This window comes from Lissotriton helveticus, chromosome 9 (assembly GCF_964261635.1).
Source record: "Lissotriton helveticus chromosome 9, aLisHel1.1, whole genome shotgun sequence".
In the NCBI taxonomy this organism is placed as follows: Eukaryota; Metazoa; Chordata; class Amphibia; order Caudata; family Salamandridae; genus Lissotriton; species Lissotriton helveticus.
In genome coordinates, this window is record NC_136070.1 from 566,672,899 (window position 1) to 566,698,641 (window position 25,743).

The window sequence follows — 25,743 nt, forward strand, 5'->3', positions numbered from 1 at the left end:
TTTGAAGAATTGATGACATGAGCTCTTCTAAACACCTACATCTGTGGGTAACCAGACCTAAAAATGAGACTCAATAGCTTAATCCATTTAGTGGCACCAGACACTATCAAAGTTGTAGAAAAGTATTTGGATAATCACCCAGCTATGCGACAACTGCATGTCATATATAATACTATCACCACCTGCAATGCAGCAGTATTATGGGATGTTGACGCAAGCTCAAATTGTATTTCCTAGATTAGTATTGACCTGTCCAGCCTTAATGTTTCATTTCATAGTGGACCTTTAATGCTGTCTAGCACACAGAATGCTTGTAGACCCCATACAAAAGCTTTATAAGTTAACTGCAGAAGAATCTTTACTTCATAGGAAAACTTGAGCAGTTGTATCAAGAGGCCACCATAGATTTTAGTAAAACACCTAAGCCCTCACATTACAATATTAGTACTTTTTTTGCAATCACTTGAAGCCTCAAACAGAGGCCATAAACCATCAGTTCCCACAAAAGAGCAATACTCGTGCACCCCTTTTAAGTGTTCCACCATCTAGCCACCCTCTTTTGCACAACTGCATTTCATTAAACGGGATAGACTAGATCTTGGCAAATCATGACCATGTTTATTTTAAAAAAATTCCCTAATTCAGTCAGAATAGGGTGGATCCCAACCACGTGGGTCCTGTCAGTATAAAATGAAGCAGAAATTTTAGCAACTCCAATTATTGGGGTTTGCTCAGTCATTAATTGCAACACAGTCAACATCAATCAAAAATATATTGATTGATAATGGAGAGAGAATGCACTTCTGTTCTATTCCATGACAGGACGTAATTGTTAGGTCACGCCTACACAGAGCATGCTCTGTGCTGTGGTTCTTTTGTTTACATTTCAGTGGGCTTACAACCAGCCCACACACAGCATACCATTAGTTGTTATTGTTGTCACTCATTTCCAATCTTTAAACTGCTTAGCTCCCATGGGCTTCCCTTCCTTTCTTGTGTTAGCTCCTCCCTAGAACAAGGACCAAGTATATGTATTCTTCCTCGTCTACTGGTAACACACTGCTGGTTTAATTCTATAAAAGCTTCGGTATTATTCTGTGACATAAAATATGCTTTCCTACTTAAAACACAGGCATACAGCTTCGTATTTATGTTCCTTTTGCCCTATCTGCTGCCTCTATTGACGCTTTGGTTACTTAAACCCACAACTGGACTACTCTGAGCCACTCCACTCAATGCCACTCTACAGCACTCCACTCATCACTACCAAAAGCCACTCTATGCCACTCCACTCTACTCTACCCTTTGCTATGCCACTCTACTCAATCCCACTCCTCCATTCCACTCTACTCTACGCTAGTCCACTCCACACAATGTAATGCTACTCTCTGCCACTCAAATCCACACCACTGTACTCTAAACCACTCTTTGCCACTCCACTGTTAGCCTACTCTACTCTACACCACTCCAAGCCACTTTAATCTACCATTCTACTCTACACCACTCCATGGCTTTGTATGTCATTCCACTCTACTCCCCGTCACTTTACTCTATGCCACTCCACACAATGCTAAACTGTGAACTCTATGCCACCTCCATCTACTGAGAGCCACTCTACTCAAGGCCACTATATGCCACCTCATTCCACTGCATGCCATTTCACTCCAGTCTACTCTCAGCAACTCATAGTGCTACTTGACAGCACTCTACTCTATGCTACTCTACTGTACACCATTCCAATCAACATTGCCCCTGTATGCCACTTCACTCTATGTCACTCTCTTCCAGTCTGTGACACTACGCCACAACAGTTCACTCCACTCTGCCACTCCAGTCTACTCTACACCACAAAACTCCACTCCAATCTACGCTACTCCACACAATGCCACACCACTATTTCCCCTCACTCTGTCACCTCACTCAACGCTACTCAACACTATGTCACTCTACACCATTCCAATCCACTCTATACCAATCCACTCTACGCAACTCAACACCACATAATACTACGCTACGGCACTCTACACCATTCTACTCTATGCCCTCACCACTCTATTCTTTGCTACTCCACTCTATGCTACTCTCCCCATTATCATTCCACCCTAGTCCACTCCAGTCTCCTATGTGCCACTCTACTCCACTAACTTTTAGGTGCAAGGAACAGAGCCATGCTGCGGCACAATATGGCTAAAAGACATTGGCAAAGCCAATAGCTCCCACATAGGCAAGACCTATCGACTTTGCCAAGGATTCTTCTCATATGCAGATTCATCAGTGGCCACTCAAAATGTAGCACAAGGGCTCGAGGATAGAGGTGGAAGACATTTTAATAATGACTCCAGAATTTTTAAACACCCTAGTGTAGTCCAAAGTAGTCCCCTGTGGTTTTGAATAGTTATTTAAAACTCGATAAAATTATATAAATTGGAGTTAAGTTCTTAATATTCTGTGCCTTCATCAAAACTGAAAAATGAAATCTTTAAGCTTGTTTCTTAGTGCGTGGACTTAAACCTGCCAGGTTTTTTGGTCACGGCCAGCAGCAAATCAAGGTGGCTGTAGCATTGGTAACCTAATTTGTCCAGCCATCTAGGATTAGCACCTTTTGAATTTTAACGATTTAATAATCTCTGCAAAAGTAAAAGCTGGCATTAATGAAGAATAGAGTTAAATTTAAGTCAGCTAGGGGAATCTATAGACTGGCCACCAACTATTTTAAAATATAGTTATTCCACTGCTCACAACTTACCAAACCAGCACCAATAACAGTGTAGCAGTAGGCCATACAATTCAAAACTAGTTTCGTAACTCTGAACGCCTCTACTACTTATGATAGCCAACATCTCTTCCGAATGAAGGTGCATACTGATTTTTTAAAATTGTTAAACTTTTCTAATTCCTACCCAAGCCTTTTCATTTCACAGTAATTATCTGAGATGTTTACATTTGAGGGTCTCTAGATTGACCTAACAAGTCGCTTCACATCTTTGCGCCTCATCCGTGAAGGAAAAGAGTCCTGGGACCCTGGTTGGAGGAGAAGCCTGTACAGGACATAGGATTATTTTGAAGGAGTTCTCATGGAGAGGGTAGGGTTAGCCAGATGCCAAAGTTTAGAAGTGAGGGGCATAATCACAAACTGCATTTTGTAGTGCTTGAAGTGATACTGAGGCCGTACTAAAAGAACAATTTACTTACCTTTGGTAACGATACATCTGTAAGAGACATATTAGTTATAGATTCCTTACCTTAGAATTACCCCCAGGCGTCGAACTGGATCCAGAGAACTTTTTCTCAGCAGTATCCCTGCGCGTCGGTAGGTGGCATCGGTTGACTCCGCATTAGTTGTCGTGATCCCCGTGGTGACGTTGCAGTATTTACTTAGACGCCACCCTTGCGCGCTGACATCATTTCTTTTAGCTGACAGTCCACGCCAGAAGCGTAGAGCTATGCAAGACACAGACCAGTGGTGCACAAAACTAGCTCCCTGAAAGGGAGTCCCTTACTCTAGAAGTCAGTTCACAGAACGGAGAAGATGGGTGGGGCGGTAAAGAATCTATAACTAATATATGTCTCTTACAGATATATCGTTACCAAAGGTAAGTAACTTGTTCATCCGAAAGAGACTATTAGTTATAGATTCCTTACCTTAGAATAGATACCCTAGCAATACCAACCCCAGACGTAGGTCTGCGAACTAAGTTCACACCAGGAAGTCCCGGAGAACTGAAGGGCCAAAGAAGCAGTCTCTCTGGACCCGACTATCCAGGCAATACTGTTTAGTGAATGTGTGCAGTGATGTCCATGTAGCCGCCTGGCAGATGTCATTGAGGGGGGACTCCACGTCCCAAAGCAGTAGTGGCTGCCGTCGTCCTGGTGGAATGGGCGCGCAGTCCTACCGTAGGTTCTTTTCTCGACAAGATATAAAAGATTTTGATGCAAAGAACAGCACTCTGGGTAGAAGTGGTATAGGCGGAAAGGCATTAGAGGACCGCAACGCCACTAGCGACGAAAAGGACAGCCGAGCGAATGCTGTCTTGGAAATTCCAATGAGCAGAACCGCTGACATTGTGCATTCTCTTTGGGGGCGAATAGATCTAACTTATGCTCTCCCCTCTGCTGAAAGAGACCTTGCACCACCTCCGAGTGAAGACGCCATTTGTGATCCATCAAGCACCGGCGAGAGAGTTGGTCTGCTCTGGCATTCAGGGAACCTGCCAGGTGTTGAACCACCAGGGATATGCCCTGATGTTCCAGACACTTAGAGGCGAAGGGCCTCCTGACATAGGGTCCACAACCCCACTCCGCCCTGGTTGTTGCAGTACTACATGGCGGAAGTGTTGTCTGTGAACACCTGCACTACTCTTCCTTTGGCAGAAGGAAGGAATGCCTTCAGAGCTAGACGAATCGCCCGCAGCTCCAGAAGGTTGATGTGGAGCACAGACTGCGCCAGGGACCAGAGGCCTCTGATCTCCGTCTCTCCCATGTGACCGCCCCATCCCAGGAGTGACGCATCAATCACCACTGTGCACTCTGGTTGGGGAAGGGAGAGAGATCTGCTGTTGACCCAATCATGGTTTGTGAGCCACAACTGCAACTGATGTGTAGTCCCTTCCGGGATTTGGATGACATCAGAAAAATTTCCCTGATACTGTGCCCACTGGAACTTTAGGTCCCAATGCAGAGCCCGCATATGCCACCTGGTATGACCCATCAGCAGGATGCAGGAGGCCATGAGGCCCAGCAGCCACCAGGTTAATCTCCCCACAAATCCGGGATAGAGGCTGGAACATCGGTATCATAGCCCGAATACCCCGGACTCGTTATTCGGGAGGATAGGCCAGAAACTGTGCTGTGTCCCGAACCGCTCCAATGGAAATGAGATTCTGAGAAGGGTTCAGGTGCGACTTCGGCACGTAGACTGCAAACCCCAGTGAATGCAGGAGGTCCGCTGTAGTCTGGAGGTGGGAAACGACAGCCTGGGGCGAACTCGCCTTTAACAACCAGTAGTTGAGATAGGGGAAGACTGGAACCCCTGATCTGCGGCCACCGCCATCACTTTCATGAACACCCGAGGGGCACTGGTAAGGTCAAAGGGGAGCACGGTAAACTAAAAATGCCCATGGCCTACCGTGAACCGTAGGTAACGCCAGGGGGCAGGCAAGACGGGGATGTGAAAATACACGTCCTGCCAAGTCCAATGCTACCATCCAGTCTCCAGGGTCGAAGGCAGACAGGACCTGAGCCAATGTCAACATTTTGAACTTCTCCTTCTGGAGGAAGCGGTTGACGTCCCTGAGATCTAAGATGGGACGCAGGGCTTTGTCCTTATTCGATACCAGAAAGTAGTGGGAGAGGCAACCACGACCTACTTCTTGGACCGGGATGCGCTCAATAGCTTCCTTGGCCAAGAGAGACGTAACTTCCTAACGGAGAAGGGCCAAGTGATTCTTTGACATGTGATGGAGTGTAGTTGGCATGGATGGAGAGGTAGTCTTGAAGGGAAGGGAGTAGCCCCTTCGACTATGCCCAAAATCTAGCTGTCTGACGTGATGTTGTGCCAGTGGGGGAGGTGATGGCATATCCTGCCGCCCACTGGCACCTGGTGGCCCTGAAAGATTGTACTAGGAAGGTTTGGAGGGTGCTGCAGAGGGGGCACTGGTGGACTGGCCCACCAGCTGGCCCCCAGACCCACTGTGCTGGGTCCCATGTCCCTGGTCGGGCAGAGGCTGAGCAACTTGGGCCGGCATGTGGTCCTGGGTGGAGCGTGGTGGGGCACCCCTTCCATAGCCACGAAAGGGGCGAAAAGCAGACTGTACAGGGCGCAAGGTGGTAGCAAAGCCCAAGGATCTGGCCATAGCCCTAGAGTCCTTGAAGCGCTTGAGCACGTTGTCTGCCTTGTCGCCAAACAGGCGATGGCCATCAAATGGCATGTCCAAAAGGGTCGATTGGACATCCCCGGAGAAGCCAGTGGACCCAGGCGTAGCGTCTCAGGGCTACCGACGTAAAAATCATTCTACCTGACTCTGCCGTGTCCAGCCCACAGCGGATGGTAAACTTTGCTGCGTTTTTACCCTTGACAAGAGCATGGGAGAGTACAGTCCGGGTCTCCTCCGGGCACTGTTGCAGCACTTGGTGACCGTGTTTCATGCGGAGTGGGAGAAACTGCCCAAAAGACATGCTGTGTTCACTGACCGCAGTCCTAAGCTGACAGAAGAAAACATTTTCTTCCCAAGATGGTCCAGCTTCTTGTATTCCCTATCTGGAGGAGCAGTAGGGAATGCGCCTTTGGAGGTTGAAGCTTGGACCACTAAGCTCACAGGGGTAGGATGCTGGGAAAAGTGGGTCGCCCGGAGCCATGCGGTGGAGTCGGGCAATCATCCTGTCCACATAAGCCCCTGTGCTGGGCTTAGACCAAGTGCCCACTAGGATGTCAGTGAGGGCCTCATTGAAAGGCAGCAGGTGCTCCGAAGAGGCTGCTGCTGGCTGAAGCACCCGAGTCAGGAGTTTAGTCCTGACTGCCACCGTAGGAATCTCAAGGCCCAAGGCCTCAGCCGCCCTACACAACACCACAGCGTAGGAGGCTCCCTCCTCCTAGCCATGGTAGGGGGAGAAAGAATACCAGGGTCTGGGGATGTATCAAGACCATTGGCGTCACCCTACTCCTCTCTCCAGTCCGGCTCTTCTAGCTGGTCTGCCAAAGGGTCAACAGAGCCCTTCCAGTCCTCCTCATCCTCTCCCAGGCTGCCACTCAGGGCGAAAAAGAATGCCAGGGATAAACAGTGGTACAAAAGTACCTCCCGGAGCCGGTACTGGTGTTGGTTGATGCCAGTCCGGCTCCGTATCCATGTCGAGGTGGGAGGCCGGGGTTGATGCCGCTGGAGGACATAACCGGCGTCGGAAGTGGCCGAGGTGTTGTCAGAGGAATTGGCACCAAGGGAGGTGTCGTAAGGTTGACAGGCACCGATCCGGAACCAGGAAAGGATCCCTGGAGGCCGGAGCCACTGGCATCGAAGGCCTAGAGCCCCCAGCCTGAAGGCGCGCCAGCTGATTTGGGCTGCCCAAAGATGGCGTGGAGGGCTTCGTAAAATGCATAAAGCTGGGAAGGGGATGCTCCGGCTCCCGGGCGGTTCCAAAGGATGACGACCTTCCGCGTCCTGTCTCGCGTCCGCCCGACGGACAGGAAGAAGGCGAAGAGCGACGATGCTTCTTCGCCTTCTTCTTGTGCTTCGACTTACCCGAAGACTTCGAGGAATGGTGGTGATGACTCTGCGACCGGTCCTGCGACCTTCTCGACGGGGACCTCGAAGGCGCAGAGCCGACTACCGGGCTTTCCAGAAGCTTTCGGGACCGCTCCCGCAAAGACTTCGGGTTCAGGGACCGACAGTTGGAGCACGACCTCGGGTCATGGTCGTGCTCCAGGCACCAGAGGCACACGAGGTGTGGGTCCGCGACCGACATCAACTTGTGACAGGAGTCACAGGGTTTGAAGCCGGGGCGAGGACGAGACATTCATATGTGCACCAGGAGTCGGAAGACTCGAAAAAAGATGTCGACAAAAGTCGAAAAATAGTTTGTCAAAAAGTGACTAAAGGTACCGCTCTCTCTGGATCAGCGCTGGCTGGCGCGGAAAAAGAAAGAACTGACTTCAGCATGCAGGGGTGGCGTCTAAGTAGATACGAGAAACAGTGATCACAATGCCGAACGTGGAGTTGACAGACGCCATCCACCGATGCACAGGAGTACTGCTGAGAAAAAATTCTCCGGATCCAGACTGATGCCTGGGGGTAATTCTAAGGTAAGGAATCTATAACTAATAGTTTCTTTCAGATGGAAAATGCTACTTACCAGTATGCATCTGTTCTTGGCATGTAGGGCTGCTGACATTGATATCTTTGCATAGATCGCCGCCTAGTGTTGGGTCCGGATGATTGCACTTTGTTGTCTTGGAAGAGTCTTCGAAGTATCACGAGATAGGCGACTCCTCCCTTGGACCATAGTGCGCATGGGCATCCACTCCATTCTTAGATTGTTTTTCGCCATTGTGGCAAAGATGGAGTATAGTAGAGTAAAGATGGCCATGCAAAGAAAACCCTGCAGCTGCGACAGGCCCCGGGGAGGAGGAAGGGCGATATGAATGTCAGCAGCCCTACATGCCAAGAACAGATGCATACTGGTAAGTAGCATTTTCCGTTCGATGCATGTGGGCTGCTGAATTCATATCTTTGCATAGACTGTATAGCAGTACCTCCTCTAGCGGTGGACGCCTGTCCCAGCTGCAGCAGTTTGAAAAAGAGTTTTGAGGACAGCTTGGCCTACAGCAGCTTGCTGCTTTGCTTGCACATCTACACAATAGTGTTTGGTGAAAGTGTGTATTGTAGTCCATGTGGCTGCCTTACAGATGTCTTCTGGTGGAATGTTTCCCAGGAAAGCCATGGATGCCTCCATTTTGCGCGTGGAGTGTGCTCTTGTGGGTACTGTTAGAGTGCATTTAGCTTTGTGGTAGCATATTTGAATGCATTTAACTATCCATCTACCTATTCCTGATTTAGAGATGGGGTCACCTTTATGTTGTGGTGAGAAAGCAACAAACAGTGGCTTTGTCTTTCTGAATGGTTTAGTTCTGTCAATGCAATATAACAGAGCTCTTCTTACATCTAGTCTGTGTAAGGCTCTTTCAGCTGCTGACTGCGGATTTTGGAAGAAAACGGGCAGTTCAATGGACTGATTGATATGGAAAGTGGAAATGACCTTTGGCATGAATTTAGGGTTAGTACGTAGTACCACCTTATCTGCATGTATTTGCATGTAAGGTTCCTGAATAGTTAAAGCCTGTAACTCACTTACTCGTCTGAGTGAAGTGATGGCAATTAGAAAAGTCACCTTCCATGTCAGAAATTGCAGTTCACATAAGTGGAGTGGTTCAAAAGGAGGTCCCATAAGTCTGGTAAGTACTATATTTAAGTTCCAGACCGGTGAAGGTGGATATTTGGGAGGGATTATCCGTTTGAGCCCTTCCATGAAAGCCTTGATTGCTGGAAGTCTGAACAGAGACAGGTGTTGTCTGTTTTGGAGATAAGCTGCTATAGCTGCAAGATGAAGTCTTATTGAAGAGTATGCTAGATTGCATCTTTGAAGATGCAACAGGTAACAGATAATGTTTTGTATTTAAGCGTCTAATGGGTTGATTTGGTTATTGTTGCAATAAATTACAAATCTTTTCCATTTAGCTGCATAGCATGCTCTAGTGGTTGGGCGTCTTGCCTCTTTGATAATGTTCATGCAATCAGGAGGCAAATTGAGATATCCAAATTCTAAGACTTCAGGAGCCAGATCGCTAGGTTCAGTTGATTGGGATCTGGGTGCCTGATTTCTCCATGGTTCTGAGTTAGGCGATGTGGTGATAGACGCAGTCTTTGGTGTGAACCACGGAGAGTTCTAGGAATGTTGTGTACCATGGTTGTCTGGCCCATGTTGGAGCAACCAGGATCAGTGTCAGAGACAGCCGACGTAGTTTGCGTGCCACTAGCGGAATCAGTGGGGCTGGTGGAAAAGCGTACACAAATCTGCCTGACCAGTTCATCCATATCGCATTACCCTGTGACAACGGATGTGGGAACCTGGCCGCAAAGTACTGGCATTTGGAGTTTTTGTTTGTGGCAAACAGATCTATTTCTGGATGCCCCCATTCTTGGAAGAATGGTTGGAGAGCTTGAGGATGAATCTCCCATTCGTGTATCTGTTGGCTGTGTCTGCTTAACAGATCCGCTATTTGATTGTCTTTCCCTGGCAGGTGTTGTGCTAGGAGAAAGATGTTCTTCGGAATTGCCCACCTCCATATGCTCTGCGCTAAGTAGGAAAGCTGTAGAGAGTGAGTCCCTCCCTGTTTTTGGATGTAATACATGGGTGTCATGTTGTCCGTCCGGATCAACACCGCTTTGTTGTATATGTGGTTTTGGAACGCTTTCAGTGCCAGAAAAACTGCTAGCAACTCTAAGTGGTTGATATGCAGTGTCTTTTGCTTGGCTGTCCAGAGTCCCTGGACTGTGTATTGATGTAGGTGGGCTCTCCATCCTGTCAGTGATGCGTCCGCTGTCAATACTACTTGTGGAACTGGCTCTTGGAACAGTCGCCCCTTGGAAAGGTTTTGTGGATTCCACCACTGCAGAAAGTTGTATGCGCAACTGTCTACCAACACTAGGGGCCCGATGTAGGTAATCCCAGATTACCGATTCTTAAATACCGAATCATACCGATTCGGTATTTAAGAACTGGCAATCGGGATTTAGGTAATTTTACCGATTTCATTACAGAATCGGTAATTACCGAATCGATATTTACCGATTCGGTAATTGCCATTCATTATGAATGTCAATTACCGAATCGGTAAATACCGATTCAGTAATTGGGGGAAACATTGAAGGGTGGCAGGGTGTCACTTTGACACCCTGTTGCACCCCTCAATTGTGCATGGGTGCACATGTTGCAGACATACATGCCCTTAGGGCATGTATGTCTGCAACATGGCACTGTTTAAAAAGCAAATAAAATGCTTTTTAAAGGGTTTTCATTATTTACCACCAACTTCTAGTTGGTGGTAAATAACGAATTCTTAGACCCCTGTAGCACTGATTGCAGTGCTACCTACATGTCAACATACAGAATCGGTAATTTTACCGATTTGGTATTTTACAGAATCGGTAAAATTACCGATTCTGTAAAATTACCGAATCTGTATTTTAACATGCCCCTACATCTCCATCTTCAAATACCGGTCGGTAACTGCCGAAATCGACCGCTACCGACCGGTATTTGTCTTCCTACATCGGGCCCTAGGTCTTTTAGTTGTGCTTGAGCCTGGTTCCATTGCCTTGCTAGGCATTCTTGTAATGGACGCATTTGAAGTCTGGCATGGGGGACAATGAATATGCAGGAGGCCATCATGCCTATGAGTTGCATGAACACTGGAGCTGGTAGGGAGTGTTGTGGCTGAAACCTTTGGATTAGTGTCTGCATGTTGGCTATCCTGACTGGATTGGGATATGCCTTTGCTACTGATGTATCTATTGTAGCTCCCAGATATTGTTGTATGTGGGAGGGTTGCAGATGAGATTTTGGGTAATTTATTGGAAAACCCAGACTGTGCAGCAGCTGGAGGGTTTGAGACGTATGACTTGCACATTGGATGTCTGACTTGGCTTTTATGAGCCAATCGTCGAGATAGGGAAACACGTGGATGTGTTGCCGCCTGAGGTTGCTGCCACTACAGCTTGGCACTTGGTGAACACCCTTGGAGCTGTAGTTACTCCAAAGGGGAGAACTTTGAATTGATAGTGTTGTTCTTGTATTGTGAACCGGAGATATTTCCTGTGAGCTGGGTGTATAGGAATGTGGAACTATGCGTCTTTGAGGTCTAATGTGGCAAGGAAGTCACCCTGCTGAAGCAGTGGGAGAACTTGTTGTAAGGTTATCATATGGAAGTGCTCTGATAGTATGTATTGGTTCAGAGGTCTGAGGTCCAAAATGGGTCTGAGCGACCCGTCCTTTTTGGGAATTAGGAAGTATAGAGAATATACTCCTGTTCCTTGGTGTTGAAAAGGGACTGGCTCTATGGCGCCCTTTTGTAGCATGGATTGGACCTCTTGCTGTAACAGTGTTATGTGCTCTTTGGACATAGGACGGTGTTTGGGTGGTATGTTGGGTGGAGTAGAAGTGAGTTCCAGGCAATAACCATACTGGATAATTTGTCTCACCCACCGGTCTGTGGTAATTGCGTTCCAGGCAGGTAGGAACTGATTGATTCTGCCTCCGACAGGTGTTGTGTGTTCTGGAGGGAGTGTGGTGAAGTCACTGTTTGGTGGCAGTGGAGGCTCTGGTGTTATTGCCTCCACTTCCTCTGCCCTAATTATTGTTTCCTCTGTAACCTCCTCTATAGGAGCCTTTGTTAAAAGTGCTCTGGGTATTTGACTTGAAAGTGGAGGAGCTTTGGAAGTGCTGCCCCTTCCTGCACCTCTATATGAGGCGCGACGAAAGGAGCCCCGGTGTTGTTGGAACTGAAGCGCCCCCATTGATTTGGCAGTTTCAGTGTCTTTTTTCATTTTATCTAAAATGGTGTCAACTGCAGGGCCAAACAGAAAGTCTTGGTTTACTGGCTGATTGAGGATGGTGGATTGCACCTCGTTCTTAAATCCAGATATGCGTAACCATGCGTGTCTGCGCAGTAGAACACTGGTGTTGATAGACCTGGCCGAAGTATCGGCTGCGTCTAGCGCGCATTTGATGGAGGCGTTTGTTATGAATTTTCCTTCCTGAATGAGGTCGTTGGCCTGCGCCTTAAAGGGTTCTGGTAGGTGTTGCATTAGAGTTTCGAGTTGATCGTAGTGTGCTCTATCATATCTCGCTAATAGAGCTTGTGTATTAGCGATTCTCCAAGAATTAGTAGCTTGTGAAGCTACTCTTTTTCCTGATGCTTCTAAAATTTTAGATTCTTTATCAGGAAGGGGAGCGTCTCCTGTTGTTTGCGAATTGGCTCGTTTACGAGCGTTTGCAATGACTAAAGAATCTAAAGGCAACTGTTGTTTTATATAAGTAGGGTCTGCTGGTGCTGCCTTATATTTTTTCTCTATTCATGGATTGAGCACTCGTGCCCTGGCAGGATCTTTAAAGATATCTGGTGTGTGCTTGAGGACCCCTTTAAGCATTGGAAGAGTTTTGACATTTTTCTCAGCAGTGGGGAAGGTGTCGAACAAGAAATCTTCCACTTTAGGGTCAGTGTGCATATCTACCTTGTGATATTTAGCTGCCCTATCTATAAGCTGATTAAACATGATTGTGTCGTCTGTAGGTGACGGTTTTGTTGGGTATGGGGAAGTATCTGGGATGGGCTGTTGCTCGTCATCATCTTGGTCATCCCATGTGTTATCTTGTTGATCAGGATCCCCAGTGTCATCATAATTGTATTGAAGATCTTCCCCCATGTCCTCTCCCTCATTGTGATCAGAGTGTGTGGGAGAGTAAGGAACGAAATGCATATCAGGCAGAAAAGGAGGAGGAGTGAAAGGCCTTGAGGGAGATGTGCTAAAGTCTTTTTTCTTTGGAGGAACTGGAGAAGGAGTGTTTTGTGGTAAAGGCCTCTTCTTCCGATTGGAGTAGTTCTTCCTCGACAGTCCGTGGCTTTGGTGTCGAGGGTTTAGGTTTATGAACCTTTTTTGGAGTCTGTGGCTCGGTGCTTTTTGGTGTCGGAGCTCCTTTGGGCTCGACAGCTGATTTAGGTTCGATAACCTTTCTTGGTTCGACACGTTCCTTGGCTTTAGAGTCTTTCTTTGGATCGGCGGCCTTTTTAGGCTCGACGACTTGTTTTGGATCGACCAGGGCTTTTGGTTCGGTACGTTTTTTGTCCGAAGCCTGGTGTTTCTTTGGGTTGATTGTCTTTTTTGTGTGTTCGGCAGCCTTTTTAGGTCCGTCTGTATCAGTTGGATCAACGACCTTTTTCGGTAGTACGATTTTCTTCGGTTCCGATGTCTTCGGTACCGATAGTTTTTTGGGCTCGACGATTGTATTTGGTGCTAAGCCTTTTGGTGCAGAGTGTTTTTGCGGCGTGACGCTCTTCGGTGCAGAGGGTTTTGGTGCCGATGGTCTTTCGGCGTCGACAGCTTTCTTAGGCTGTACACCCTTTGGATCGACAACCTTACTTTTTGGGTCGATGATCTTCGGTCGGGCCACCTCTTTTGGTTGTGCACCCTTCGGGTCTACCAGTTTTTTTGGTTCGATGACCTTTGGCTGGAGAACTCTTTTTGGCTCGATGACTCTCTTCGGGCCTGGGCTACCTGAAGGCGTTTATTTGTGCTTCGGAGCCGGGCCGAGAGGTGGGGTCTCCGAAGTAATGTCTCGATCTTGGCTAAGGCCTTTCGGCGATGCTTCGACCGGAGCCTTCTTTGTTGGGGTGAGTGGAGTGGGGGGCTGGATACTCACAGTTTTTTGCCCCAGTGTGATCTGGTCATCGGAGTCTGATTGGTCCTCAACGGTGACGATCTCGAGATCGGAGTTGGCAGCTTCGGGAAGCTCTTGGTCATCCTCGAAGATATTCTCCGGTTCCGGTACCGACTTCTGCATCTCTTGCCTGGCAGCCCGTCGATTGAGGATGGTTTTCTTGGATCGAAATTGGGCACACGCCGGGCAATACTCTTCTTTGTGTTCAGGTGACAAACACTTGTTGCATACTGTGTGTTTGTCAGTATGTGGGAACTTTGAGTGGCATTGTGGGCACCTTTTAAAAGGACTACTTTCCATCGACGGAAGTCGCACGTGGCGTCGATAAGGCCCAACAGCCCGCGTCGACGACTGGATCAAGATGAAAATCTGGATGGAGTCGAGGGGTACAGAGCGAAACAATACCGTTGAGTTTGAAGCCCTTTTGGCCTTAGGGAGTAGTTAGTTTCGATTCCGAGCTGGAGTGTAGGAAATAAAATCCGAACCCAATGGCGGAAAAAAACAATCTAAGGATGGAGTGGATGGCCATGCGCACTATGGTCCAAGGGAGGAGTCACCTATCTCGTGATAATTCGAAGTCTCTTCCAAGACAACAAAGTGCAATCATCCGGACTCAATACTAGGCGGCGATCTATGCAAAGATATGAATTCAGCAGCCCACATGCCTCGAACATGTTATTCACTCATCTGGCCCTTGTTGACCTATGTTGCACCCCCAATGTTTGGAGTGCTTCAAGTGCAAATCAGCACATGCTCTATTGGTGGACTATATAACTGTTGGTCCTTGGACACCGTAAGTTCTTCCTTAATGGAGGAAGGGGGAAAAGGTGCCCAATTCTCATTTAACGGACTCCCGAAGAGTACTTAAAGCTAAAGCCGGAGAGAAGTACACAGCATCAATGGCTAGGTTTAAGTAGGTTTATTTTAGCAGGGTGAAATGGTACATCAAATGGTTACATGCTGAGTTCGCAAAACCAACCCTTTTGCGAGCCTCAAGTTCGCGGAACATTTGAAAGATTGAGATAACCAGAGATTGATGTTGACAGATACTATTTCATCACGTCCAAGCTATAGATAAATGTATCCTGAAGCTCCCTGCATGGTGGAGATTTGTATCTTTCATTGTATCTCAAATTAGAGGTAGATTTCATCATGATCAAATCTAGCAGTGATAGCAGCTGTACTGGCATCATCCTTCAGCAGGAGCGTAAATGTGCTACAGTAGATGGGGCTCCTTAGGAGCAAACAAGGTTGGGATGCAGAGTGGTCCCCTAAATGTAGCATGCCTGTAGTATGTCTCCACAATGGTCCCAGGATGCAGGAGGTAAGAGGATTAGCATGCCAATTACAAACACAGTGCACAAGAGGTAGGAAAAAGAAGAGAAGAGTCAAAGCGACCCTTTGTCATCGCTAAGCTAAAACAAGGATGCTAGATTTCAAAATACATTTATTTTGCATAAAATGTCAGAAATGGTGCATTGACAGTTTATATGTAGAAAGTGTTTTGGTTCTTCTGGAAGAACATCTTTTTTTATTGTTGCAGTGTACCGAGTAGATCATCCAGCAACAAAAACAATCCAAAATATTATTCACTTTTTTTTTTTTTTTTTACAAAATACATCATACAAAAAGCAGCATCAGATTACACATGCACAAAAAAACGACAATTGTTCACATTTATTCCATATTTGTGATATCTTTGTCACAATAGCATTTAATCAAGAGTGTCCTGCCTTCTGGGACCACAGTCTTCCAGATTCAATCTACAAACAATGCTGACTTTAATCCAAGTTGCAGACCAGCCCACCGGAGGGAGTGGTCACATTTGGTGTAAACAGATTTCTTGCAAATTATAGTTGAAAATATGATAAGTTAAAAGTCGAACACATAGACAAATAATCCTAGAATCGCTAACATAAGGGTGCCTAAAAATATGGAGAAAAAAAACAGCATTGCCATGTTGCAAGAGGGAAGGATCACAGCAAAGTTTATAACAAAGGCCTTCGTCTCCGGGATTTAAAAACATAAATTATGACCAGAGTCCTGACCCCATTAAGCACCATGAAGAAGCGCTGGCCACCAGGCAAACACTTGGAGAGATGTGAAACAGAAGGTGTAGTAGCCTGAAAAACTGCAGGTACAGATGGTTAAGAAGATACCGATATTCACCAATGTGAAGCTACAAGGATGTTTTTTTTAAAGAAAAAAAAATACCTTGGAGGAAGTGTCCGGAGTGTCTCAGATACCACACCTAGAATACCTATATATATATATATATATATATATAGTTTCACATTTGCGAATACCAGTGGCTTCTTGATCACTTGCACCAGCTGTCAACTGCCGCTGTTGGTCTTCTCCTCAACAGGTTCACAGCAGCAGCATTCTAGGAAAATCAAGAACACTATCTGATCCGTGAGCTGTTTGAAAGTATTTTACTCATTTAAAAACTAATATGGCAGACGCGTTTTGACATAACTCCTTCAACTGGGCTCCGATCCTTCTCGACACCATTCCTATGATGTAGAAATGTAAAAAAATTATAAGGAGGACCCTAGTGGGTAATGAGACAAGCTATATGAAACAAAGATGCCAGTTTGTCCTCTGCCTTCTTTTGTGTAGATTCCTTGTGGCAATACACTGCACTTGTTTTATACTGAAACCAATAAAGAAATTTAAACCTAGAAAATTATAAGAATTGAAGGTTACTATAGATATTATATATATATATCTATAGTAACCTTCAAATGTTATCTTTTTCGATTTCGGTGACTTGACCTCTCTGCCGCCCACTATAACTAAGTGAAGGCAATAGGGCCCTTTAAAGAGCTATAGGAACAGTGCAGTTTAAACTTAAGTATTTAAGGGAAGGCGAGAGAGAAAAAATGATGCAGCTTACACAGGATAATTCTGATGGAGCGAATGAGAAGAATGTTTTTTAAAGATTGCAACTGGTTGTTGTTAAAGTTGTAAGTTTTCCAACAGAGAGGTTGTTTTACAAATGGTCCTTCTTACTTAGCAGTCATTCTGCTGGCAGGCCTCATAGCGATTAATTCTTAAGAACATAATTCACTTTCCTCTCTTCAGGCTCACATTTCCCAGTTAAAAGACAATGCCCTTGGCTTCAGACGCATTTTTTGTTTTTTATGCTGAAACATGAGGGACGTAAATCTCCTATCCGCTGACACCATCAAACATCTAACACTACCGTAGATACAGACACCCTCAATAATCAGTTGCAAGGATGTGCGTCAAGCAAGAGCACTTCACAGAGAGAGATGTACCAAGTAGAAATTGGAAGGTTGGGTTACCACCGTACACACAATTTTTTCAGCTTTGTGACTTTCTCAAACACATCATTGTCAGTGAGTTACAACGTTCAACAAGGGAGTGCTAAAAGTTCGTATGCTGCAGGTCGCGACATATTCTAGTAAGCCTTTTAACTTCTAGAAAGGAGGGGGTCCATTGCTACTAATCAAAGCTGAACTCTAGATCAGCCCACACAGTGTTTTACACAGGCACGTAAATCCTGCCTTGATGCATCGTTCAGTGTTCCAGTACTGGGCATACATTGAATTCTAACAATACGCCTCAATCTTCCATTACAGCCGTCTGCGCTTTCCTGCGCCTGTGTGATAGGTCAGCAAATGAACTCATTATGCTCCACCGCCTGCTGCTCCAGTACTAGGATTGATATGTAGTACTAAATATGAAGCACAATTCTGCATTAGATCTGTTACACAGCTTTTGACAATGCACTTGCAGCTCAATGATGAACAGAAGCGCTACTCTTACCTTTGCATTTTTGGCTACCTAGAAAGCTATGGACTTGTCACTGCCACATTCGAGTTGCCATGATGCAAAAACCACATGCAATAAGCAGAGAAAAAATGGTAATTTTCAGTGATTGTCAGAAAAGGGAACAATGAATAGCCAATGGGGAATGTTGGATCATCTACGGTCCTCCACAGTTTGACGTTGGATTGTGCAATTGAAAGCTTCTATGCCAGTGTCCACAGTTCAATGAGTCATGGTGTAGCATCTTTAGAGGGGCAAGTATAGGGATGTCTCAGACTGAGTCCACTTCTTCACTGGCTTACTGGTCCGGCCAATCATGGGCAGCTTCTGGGCATAGCGGGAGACATGGCTGGGGCCGTGGTGCTGAGGAAATGCTGTCTGAAAGACGCGGCCCTTGCAACGGCGTCCCATCTGCCTCCCAGCAATTACAAAATTGAAGTGCGGTGCACGAGGCGAGAAGCGTGACTTCTGGAATACTTCACGAACGCCTGCTCCACGGTGGCTTTGGCGGGAGATGCTGCGGGAGCGCGGCACACTGGTAGAACGAGGAGCAACTGTCCTACCTGGCGTGTGGTCTGACTTTGGGCTCTCTGCATCCCGGGGGCTGACGGTGGCATTGGCCGTCAACTGGGGCATCTTGCGCACTGCATCTCCTCCCGGACCACCAAATGGCCCCGGATCTTTCTTGACATCAGGTGGCTTAGGATCTTGCAGGCTTCTCTCAGCAGGCTGGAGGCCTAGACCTGTACCAAAGCGCATAGAGAGGCTATCTCCAAAAAAGTCATAGAGTTCCTGGTACATTTCATGCAGGGAGGTGGATGGAGGATCACTAGCAATGGATGCACCAGGTTGGAGCAGGTGGCTGGCGACCCCAAAGCCAAATTCTGCCTGTGGGTCCTGGAGGGGACTAAGCCGAGGAGAGCTCTCTCGTCGTCGGTGGTCCAGTTGGGTATTCTCCGTGGTCAGAGGCTGAGAAAGAGCCTTCATCTTCAGCAGCCGCTCCACCGCCACCTGTATTAAATGAAATGCAAAGAACAGCAGTGAGCTCACAAGCACATGTCCCCGCCCCCTTCTACATCACTGTAAATCAAGTGGCTATTTGAGGAGGGTAATTGAAGCACCTTGTCATGCATCCTAGCAGCACACCAAAATAGTCTCCTGACAAGAAAGGTATGCTCTGGATAGCTGTCCACATTAGAAAACAATAACTGCACAACCAAATTCACTACTTAATCCTATGAGACCAGGGGATGTTGTGTAGCACAAGAGGGAAGGAGCCCTGAAGGTGCATGAGCAGACATCCAAAAACAGATGGATTAAAAAAATCATACTCTGTCAAAAGTAGTCTGTGACATTGGTGATTGGCTTGGAAGCAGACAAAGTCCTGGTACTATAACTGCTCAGTGAAAACCTTAATCTGCAAAAGCACTGGACACCCATTGTTTACGGATGGGGCCTTCCTTTTAGGTCTTCGGCCCAAGATAACTAAGGAAGTGAACATCCTGAGCTTCCTGGTGCCATCTGTGTGCAACAGATGAGAGCTCTAATAAGCAATGGGACTACAACACAGTTATCAAAGCATCTAGAGAAAAGCAGGTTCTACGTATGGTCAAGTCAGTGTCATGTCTTGAAATCTAAGATCACTCAAAGGTCTGATAGGCCTTGCTGCAGTGATGTCCCTGCAATATTATCAGCTATGAAAATGTAAGGGTTGGATATAAACAAGTTACCTGCAATGATGGTTTGGTAGCGGAATATCAGATTTCAATTCACATGCTTTACACACTCCTAATATCAAGTAGTTCATTTTGAAATTAGGGCCTGATTTAGAGTTTGTCGGATGAGTTACTCCGCTACAAACGTGGCCGATATCCCAACCACTTTATCACAAGTGCATTGTAACCAATGGTACATTTAATAAGGCATACAGCATATACATCAAATTTGCAATGGAGATACTTGTCCATCAAACTCTAAATCAGGCTCCATGTTAAAAATATATAATAAGTATCAACAGGAAATCAGGCATAGGCTTGAAAAAGCTAGCAATAAACCTAGCGCCCACTTGGTTCGTATAATCTTTTGCAGCCTTCTTGTTAAAAACAGCCCACTTTTCCCCACCCCTTTGCTTCCTGGAGAGCGGAGATGAGTCCCAAGCGCATTTTAACAAAGGCTAACTTGCAAAACAGCTACAACTATTATATCTTTCTGCAAGCTGAACTGGTTATGTTCTTTGAACTGAGTAATTGATAGTAAGGTGCATGCGGGGAGGGCTAGGGGTAAAAGTCCTATCTTAAGTGATTCAGGTAGTCTATCTGCTTAACTTTCGAATCTAGATAAGCATCTCAAGCTAAATAGTAATGGTTAAAGAAGGAATGTACATATTTTAGCCAATGCTGTATTACCAAAGCATGCAGCTGATGTTACTCTCCCTCTTGAGGGATGTGTTTTGAATTAGCAGGTAGTTGCCTGTTGGTCAGTTAACAGCATGCTGCAAGCAACTGGTGTACGCTGGCTAAAAAAGGGGAGTATGACGCTCTGCAGGTCCAAAAAGAACCAAATTGTTTGTAGGGTTCATTGTGCTGCATGTTATGGGTTCAGAGAGACTCCAGCAAGAGCAGTGCTGGTTCATGTAAAAATCATAAAACGTGAAAATCATTCATAAAATACCAAAGGAAGTAATACAAGGCGTGTCCATAGCACTAGCCTATTTTACTGAAAAACTTTCAAGGTGCATCAGTAAGTAACACATGCGTCTAATATACTGATTCTTTATGCTGAAGAGGCTACTCCAATTAATAGGAAGTTAATATTTCACTTGTGTATGACACCACCAGTTGTAATCAGCTTTCTAGATGGGGCAGGTTCTCCTACCGAAAAGACTGGTCTTTTCAAAACCCTTCAAAACTACATATGAACTACCACAAGGTTTTCTACAATAGGCAATTAAAAGATTACCACTTCATTCTACTAGATCATAGATCACAATGTAAGTCTCAAAAGTGACGGGAATAAGACAAAATAATTGACATCACAAACAAAAGTCAAAATGCATTTTGATCCACACTACTCATCTAAACCCTCTTACCTCTCTTCTGATTCCTCTTTTCCTCCCCCCTTACCCCAAGAGACCAAACAAGTGTCCAACATAACAAATACGTTTTCAATTTAAAAGACTATTATATGTTAGTGGAAGTTCTTCCATTTCTTTTTATGAATGGGCACACAGACATTTGCACGAGGTCTGAAAACCGTTATGATCTGATCAGTGATGGAGCAATATGAATCATTATCTTTACAGGCTTAGTTTTCTGGGAACCTTCAAATCATTAGCAAAAAAAGAACCCTGTAAGCAAAGGGTATTGTCCAGCTGATCAAAAGAGACCTCCCAAGTGACTCAATAGGTTTCTAAATTCTTACTTTTAGTGTTTTGCATGTGCACCTCTTGCAAAGGGATCTGTAGATAAATTGTGCCATCCCAGTGCTATGTGAATCACGTTGTCTCCTATGTTGTTGTTCTTATCTTTGAAGTAATTGTGCCTGGTGCAGTATCTAATTGTGGATGGGCAGTGCCAGAGTCCATGCTTCCTTCAGTAGCGGATTGCAATGAGCGCCTGTGTGTCGGAAGATATAGTACATCGGAGTGCTGTTGTCTATGTAGGTAAGAACTATGTTTCCCTGATCCTGAGACTAGAACAGAAGCAAAACTATTACTTCGTTTCTGAGTTCCAATTGGTTATGTGTACGTTTGCCAAAACTCTAGTCCACTTGCCCTGTGCATACAGAGTACTAAAATAAAACCTCTACCTTTGGCAGATGAATCTGTCACCAAAATGAAACACAGCATTATCAATTTAAAGGCCTTGTCCTTCATTAAGGTGCAGAGGGTCCACCAATAGAAAAAGTGCTACTTCCTAATCTCATCACTGTATTAACTCTCAGTGCCAGAGACCTCCAATGTATGAACTGTGGCTTTATTTACTGAACATATTCTCTTCGGAGGGCGATAAGACACCGCCTTCTCAGTGTCTAAGGCAACACCTTGGAATCTGATGAATTGTGTTGGCACCTAATTTGATTTTTCTGTATTTACCTGTACTACTAACTGGTGCAAGGGTGTATGCCGGGAAGGATTTTTATTTTAATTTTATATTCAGTACATTTTCTCTGTGGCTTGAAGACCAGCGACTTGGCAGGGGCTTCTGACAAGGGAGAAAGGTCTCCTGTCTCTTGACATATGCATCAACTATCTGCATCACATAGTGAACTCTCATGGTGCAGAGTCTAACCCAGGAGGTCAGCATGAAGTAGTAAAGCTTCGGTACGAGTATTTGTTTGCAACAGACATGAATAGTAGGTATTTTTAGTGATGTTGTTTTTATGCAATCTATTTTCTGCCATGAAGGAATAATCTTGTAGTGTGAAGTCAAGTTCAACTTTCAATGGGGTGGTAAGTCAATGGATAAGACCCAGTTAAAGCAAGTGCACAACATGGTTTCTGGAATGGGAAGAACAGCATATAGGCAAGTGATTCAGGGTCTCAGGAGCTTTTCTTACAGACACTATAATGTAATAAAAAAGGAAAATGGTCCTTGAGTGGCCCGACATCTTGCAACGAGGAAAAGCAAAAAAATAGGAGTGACAACAAAAAGGAGGCAGTATTTGTGATATATGTGATCCTAAATAAAAGGGATCCAGAGAGAACCAAAGAAAGGACGGAGCCTGCTGCTAGGAACACCAGCCATAAATGGAATACTGTAATGATGTGGACAAGAACATTATCATTAGGAGTCCAAAACAATAGGTCAGCAACCAAGCTGTAAAGAAGAAGGAAAGATAATAAACAAGATAAAGAAATACTAAGTACATTGTTGCAAAGGCGGCAATCCTAGCGATTTCCTGCCTGGTACACACTGTGAAACAGACATATTGGCGAGCCAATAAGCAGCATTTACTTAAGAGATTTAATACAAATCATAGTGAGCATGTCCCAGAAATGGAATCCTGCACAACTTCACAAATTAGATTTGAATGCCTGGAAAGGCCTACGCACCAGCAAAGGAATGCGATCACATGCCACACTGCTTTGGAGTCAGTAGGTGAAGGGGCTGTGTCCCATGCTCTGACAAAGATTCTGATGTCTCTACAACTGCCATGTCCATCAAGCAGCCAGAAGAAGCTGCATCATCTACCTGCCTGGCTGACATGAAGAAGGTCAGTTGTGACAAGGGAGCCGGTTTACCAGCGTTTAGCCAGTTGGCGCTGGAAACAGATCTCAGAGTCTGAGTATTCACACCATCAGGCTCAACATGGCCTTTATCTTGACAAATTGGTGCTCAACGTGTTTTGATGTACAAAACTATTAAGCGTGTGAATGTTTACGACAGGATGCAAAGTACATTTAAGGGAAGAGTACATTCTATAAAACTGCTGTTACAAAGTGGCACCTCTACAATTGAGAGCAAAGAGGGAACCTCGTCCCCATTTTTTTTTTAAGAACCGGGTCCGGATTTCACCGGTATAGAGGGGGATTGCGAAGACTGGTTGAATCAAATTAGATATTAAACTCATCTATGTTAAAACAAAATACTCAACCTCTGTCTTTCTATGGTGGTGTGGTCTCAGACTAATGTACCTGCATGCCATTGTCATGGAGAAGCTAAAGCCTTTGGCTTGTAATCTGACATTCACCACTTAATGGAGTGGCGGTGTGTTGCCGTCCGCAATGATATTGCTGGTACAAGATGGCATGCTTCATACAAGAACCAAGGACTGAAAGGCTGTCTCACTGCCACCAGCTGTTCTGGTCTTCTAAGCATTTTGTTTTGCAACAGTGCACTCCTTTGTTTTACTGTGCCTGTTCTGAAACTTTAATAGTTCTTTATCAACTTTTTAGCAAAAAGATGTTTTAACGCTAAATAATGTGTTAATCACATATGCCTACACTCAAGGTCTGAGACTGTGTATTACAAGCTAATAATGTTATTACAAAATAACTCTTGTACACAAATGTGTGGTGACATTGTCTCCAGCAGGAAATATCTGGCAGGACCTTAGGCTCTTCACAGTCAGTGAAGATATTCAGTAAAGATAATGGAAGTACATACAATTCATTCTGAAGTGGCTTTAAATGTCTCTCGCACAAATCTATTTTGAGGAGGCTGCGATCTACTGCACTTCCGATCCATGTAATAGTGCTGTGTAAGCAGGCATGCAACTTTGTGGCAATGGGTTTATTGAATGCGTCCCCTGATATAAACCCTTCAATATCACAGGAATCAGTAGGAAACTAGGCCTCTTCCTTGTCCTCCACTACAAATTCTAGTTCCTTAAGTAGGATCAAAGGTAACAAAGATACATAAAGAGGGCGAAGTCCATTGCTTTAGCTTTGCCACAGCAGTCGGTGCCAACATATTTGGCACCAATACCACTATTCTGAAAGTGGGCCCCTGATTTGATATCAGAAGAACCTTGTATCGCTGATGCCAACGTTTTTAAGTGCACCGTTGAAATCTCCAAAGTCAATGGTGCTATTTATGGCAATAGCCTTTACATTCAACATCTGGAAAAGCTATCTTTGATGCACAGGGGCCACAAAGCTTATGCTCTCAAAAGTGCCTCGTTCGTGGCTCCCCACCCCTTATACACCCAAAAGACAACAATTCACATAAACGTTAGAAGGATTATGTAGACCTCACTGTTGACAATATCTTGCCATTGACCACAGTGTCATCTTTTAACTAATCTCTAGGGGTGTTTTTTTAAAAATAATGCGAGTAACAGCTGATTGCTCAACTAAACGCAAAGGTGAGGAATATGGGGGGGGGGGGGAGAATCAAGATTGGCTGCTGGAGAACATCGACCTCATTGAGCTCTACCAAGCAAGTTCTCCCCTAGGTATGCTCTGTCTCTTCCTGTTGCAGCTTGCCTTTTAATTAGCAAGATAGAAGGCTGCAGTGTCACGCTACCATTAGGGCAAAAATATGTAGGTAAGGTTAGGAAGGAGAACAGTGGCACCTGGAGGAGTCTGCCTGGGGTGTTTTGGAGGTGCAACCAGCACTGTGACTAGATCCAGCACAGAGGACAGCTAAAGGCAAACTTAGTGATGTTAAAAATCTTACTGCATATGGCGTACAAGACAGGAGACTGTACTGGGCTGGCACCAGTGGGCTGCATCTTCCCAACGGTTACTCCCATGTAATTTGGACGGAGATTGCAAAGATGGTGGCAATATGGGTGCTGTCCTGGATTCACAGCTCTTTAACTTTACATAGTGGCGATTGACTTATGAAGAGGAGTTTTCACAATCCCATTTCAGAGGGCTATGGGGAAAGCAGGAGTTCTTTTCTCAACCAAGGTGGTTGAGGCCTTTTACCTCTGATGTCGTGGGTCCGACTTACTATAGACTGTGCACCTGGGCCAAGTGCCCCTTCAGCACATGACTCTCAGTGGTAGCACGGGTCAAGCTGTCTAAGGCATCTCATGGAGGAGGTAGGTGTAGGGTAAACATCGGCTAACAACTTCTACCATTTCAAAAATGGATCTTAGAGGTTCAATGCAGAATTATAAAGTTAACATTTGGGGGAAAACAGAGGAGGGCTAGAGTGATACATTTTGCGGGTCATACATACCTAAGTCGTAGAAAGAAAAAGATGAAGTAGGCAGTCAAACATTAAGGGGGAAAGGAGGTTCTACAAAGAAGGAAGGAGAGGAACACAATGGAAGCCCATCATGTCCTGGACTCAATGCAAGAGCCTCCCACCTCGACTGCTGAAAATCTCATATGGTGCTTGCCGGATATTACAGCACAATTGCTCCAATAATGTCTTGAGAGATCAGCACCTTATCCTTTAGCGCTGACAGACCACAATAACTTGATCATGGCATGAACAGGCATAAAAGCTGAAGAACTTGTTAAGAAGTGATAATTCAGACGTTCTAGATGGGGTCTCATATGTGAAC

At 45.4% G+C, this 25,743-nt stretch overlaps 1 protein-coding gene across 1 annotated transcript in view; it reads right to left on the reverse strand.

Moving 5' to 3' along the window:
- Positions 1-15,415: 15,415 nt before the first annotated feature.
- The window catches only part of TAF6L (TATA-box binding protein associated factor 6 like), a 164,438-nt gene continuing 154,110 nt past the window's right edge, over positions 15,416-25,743 (reverse strand). The window contains exon 13 of the mRNA XM_078660493.1: positions 15,416-18,792. Within this exon, the coding sequence (XP_078516619.1) occupies positions 18,028-18,792 (765 nt within the window). The 3' untranslated portion in view covers positions 15,416-18,027. The remainder of the gene's footprint in view (positions 18,793-25,743) is intronic.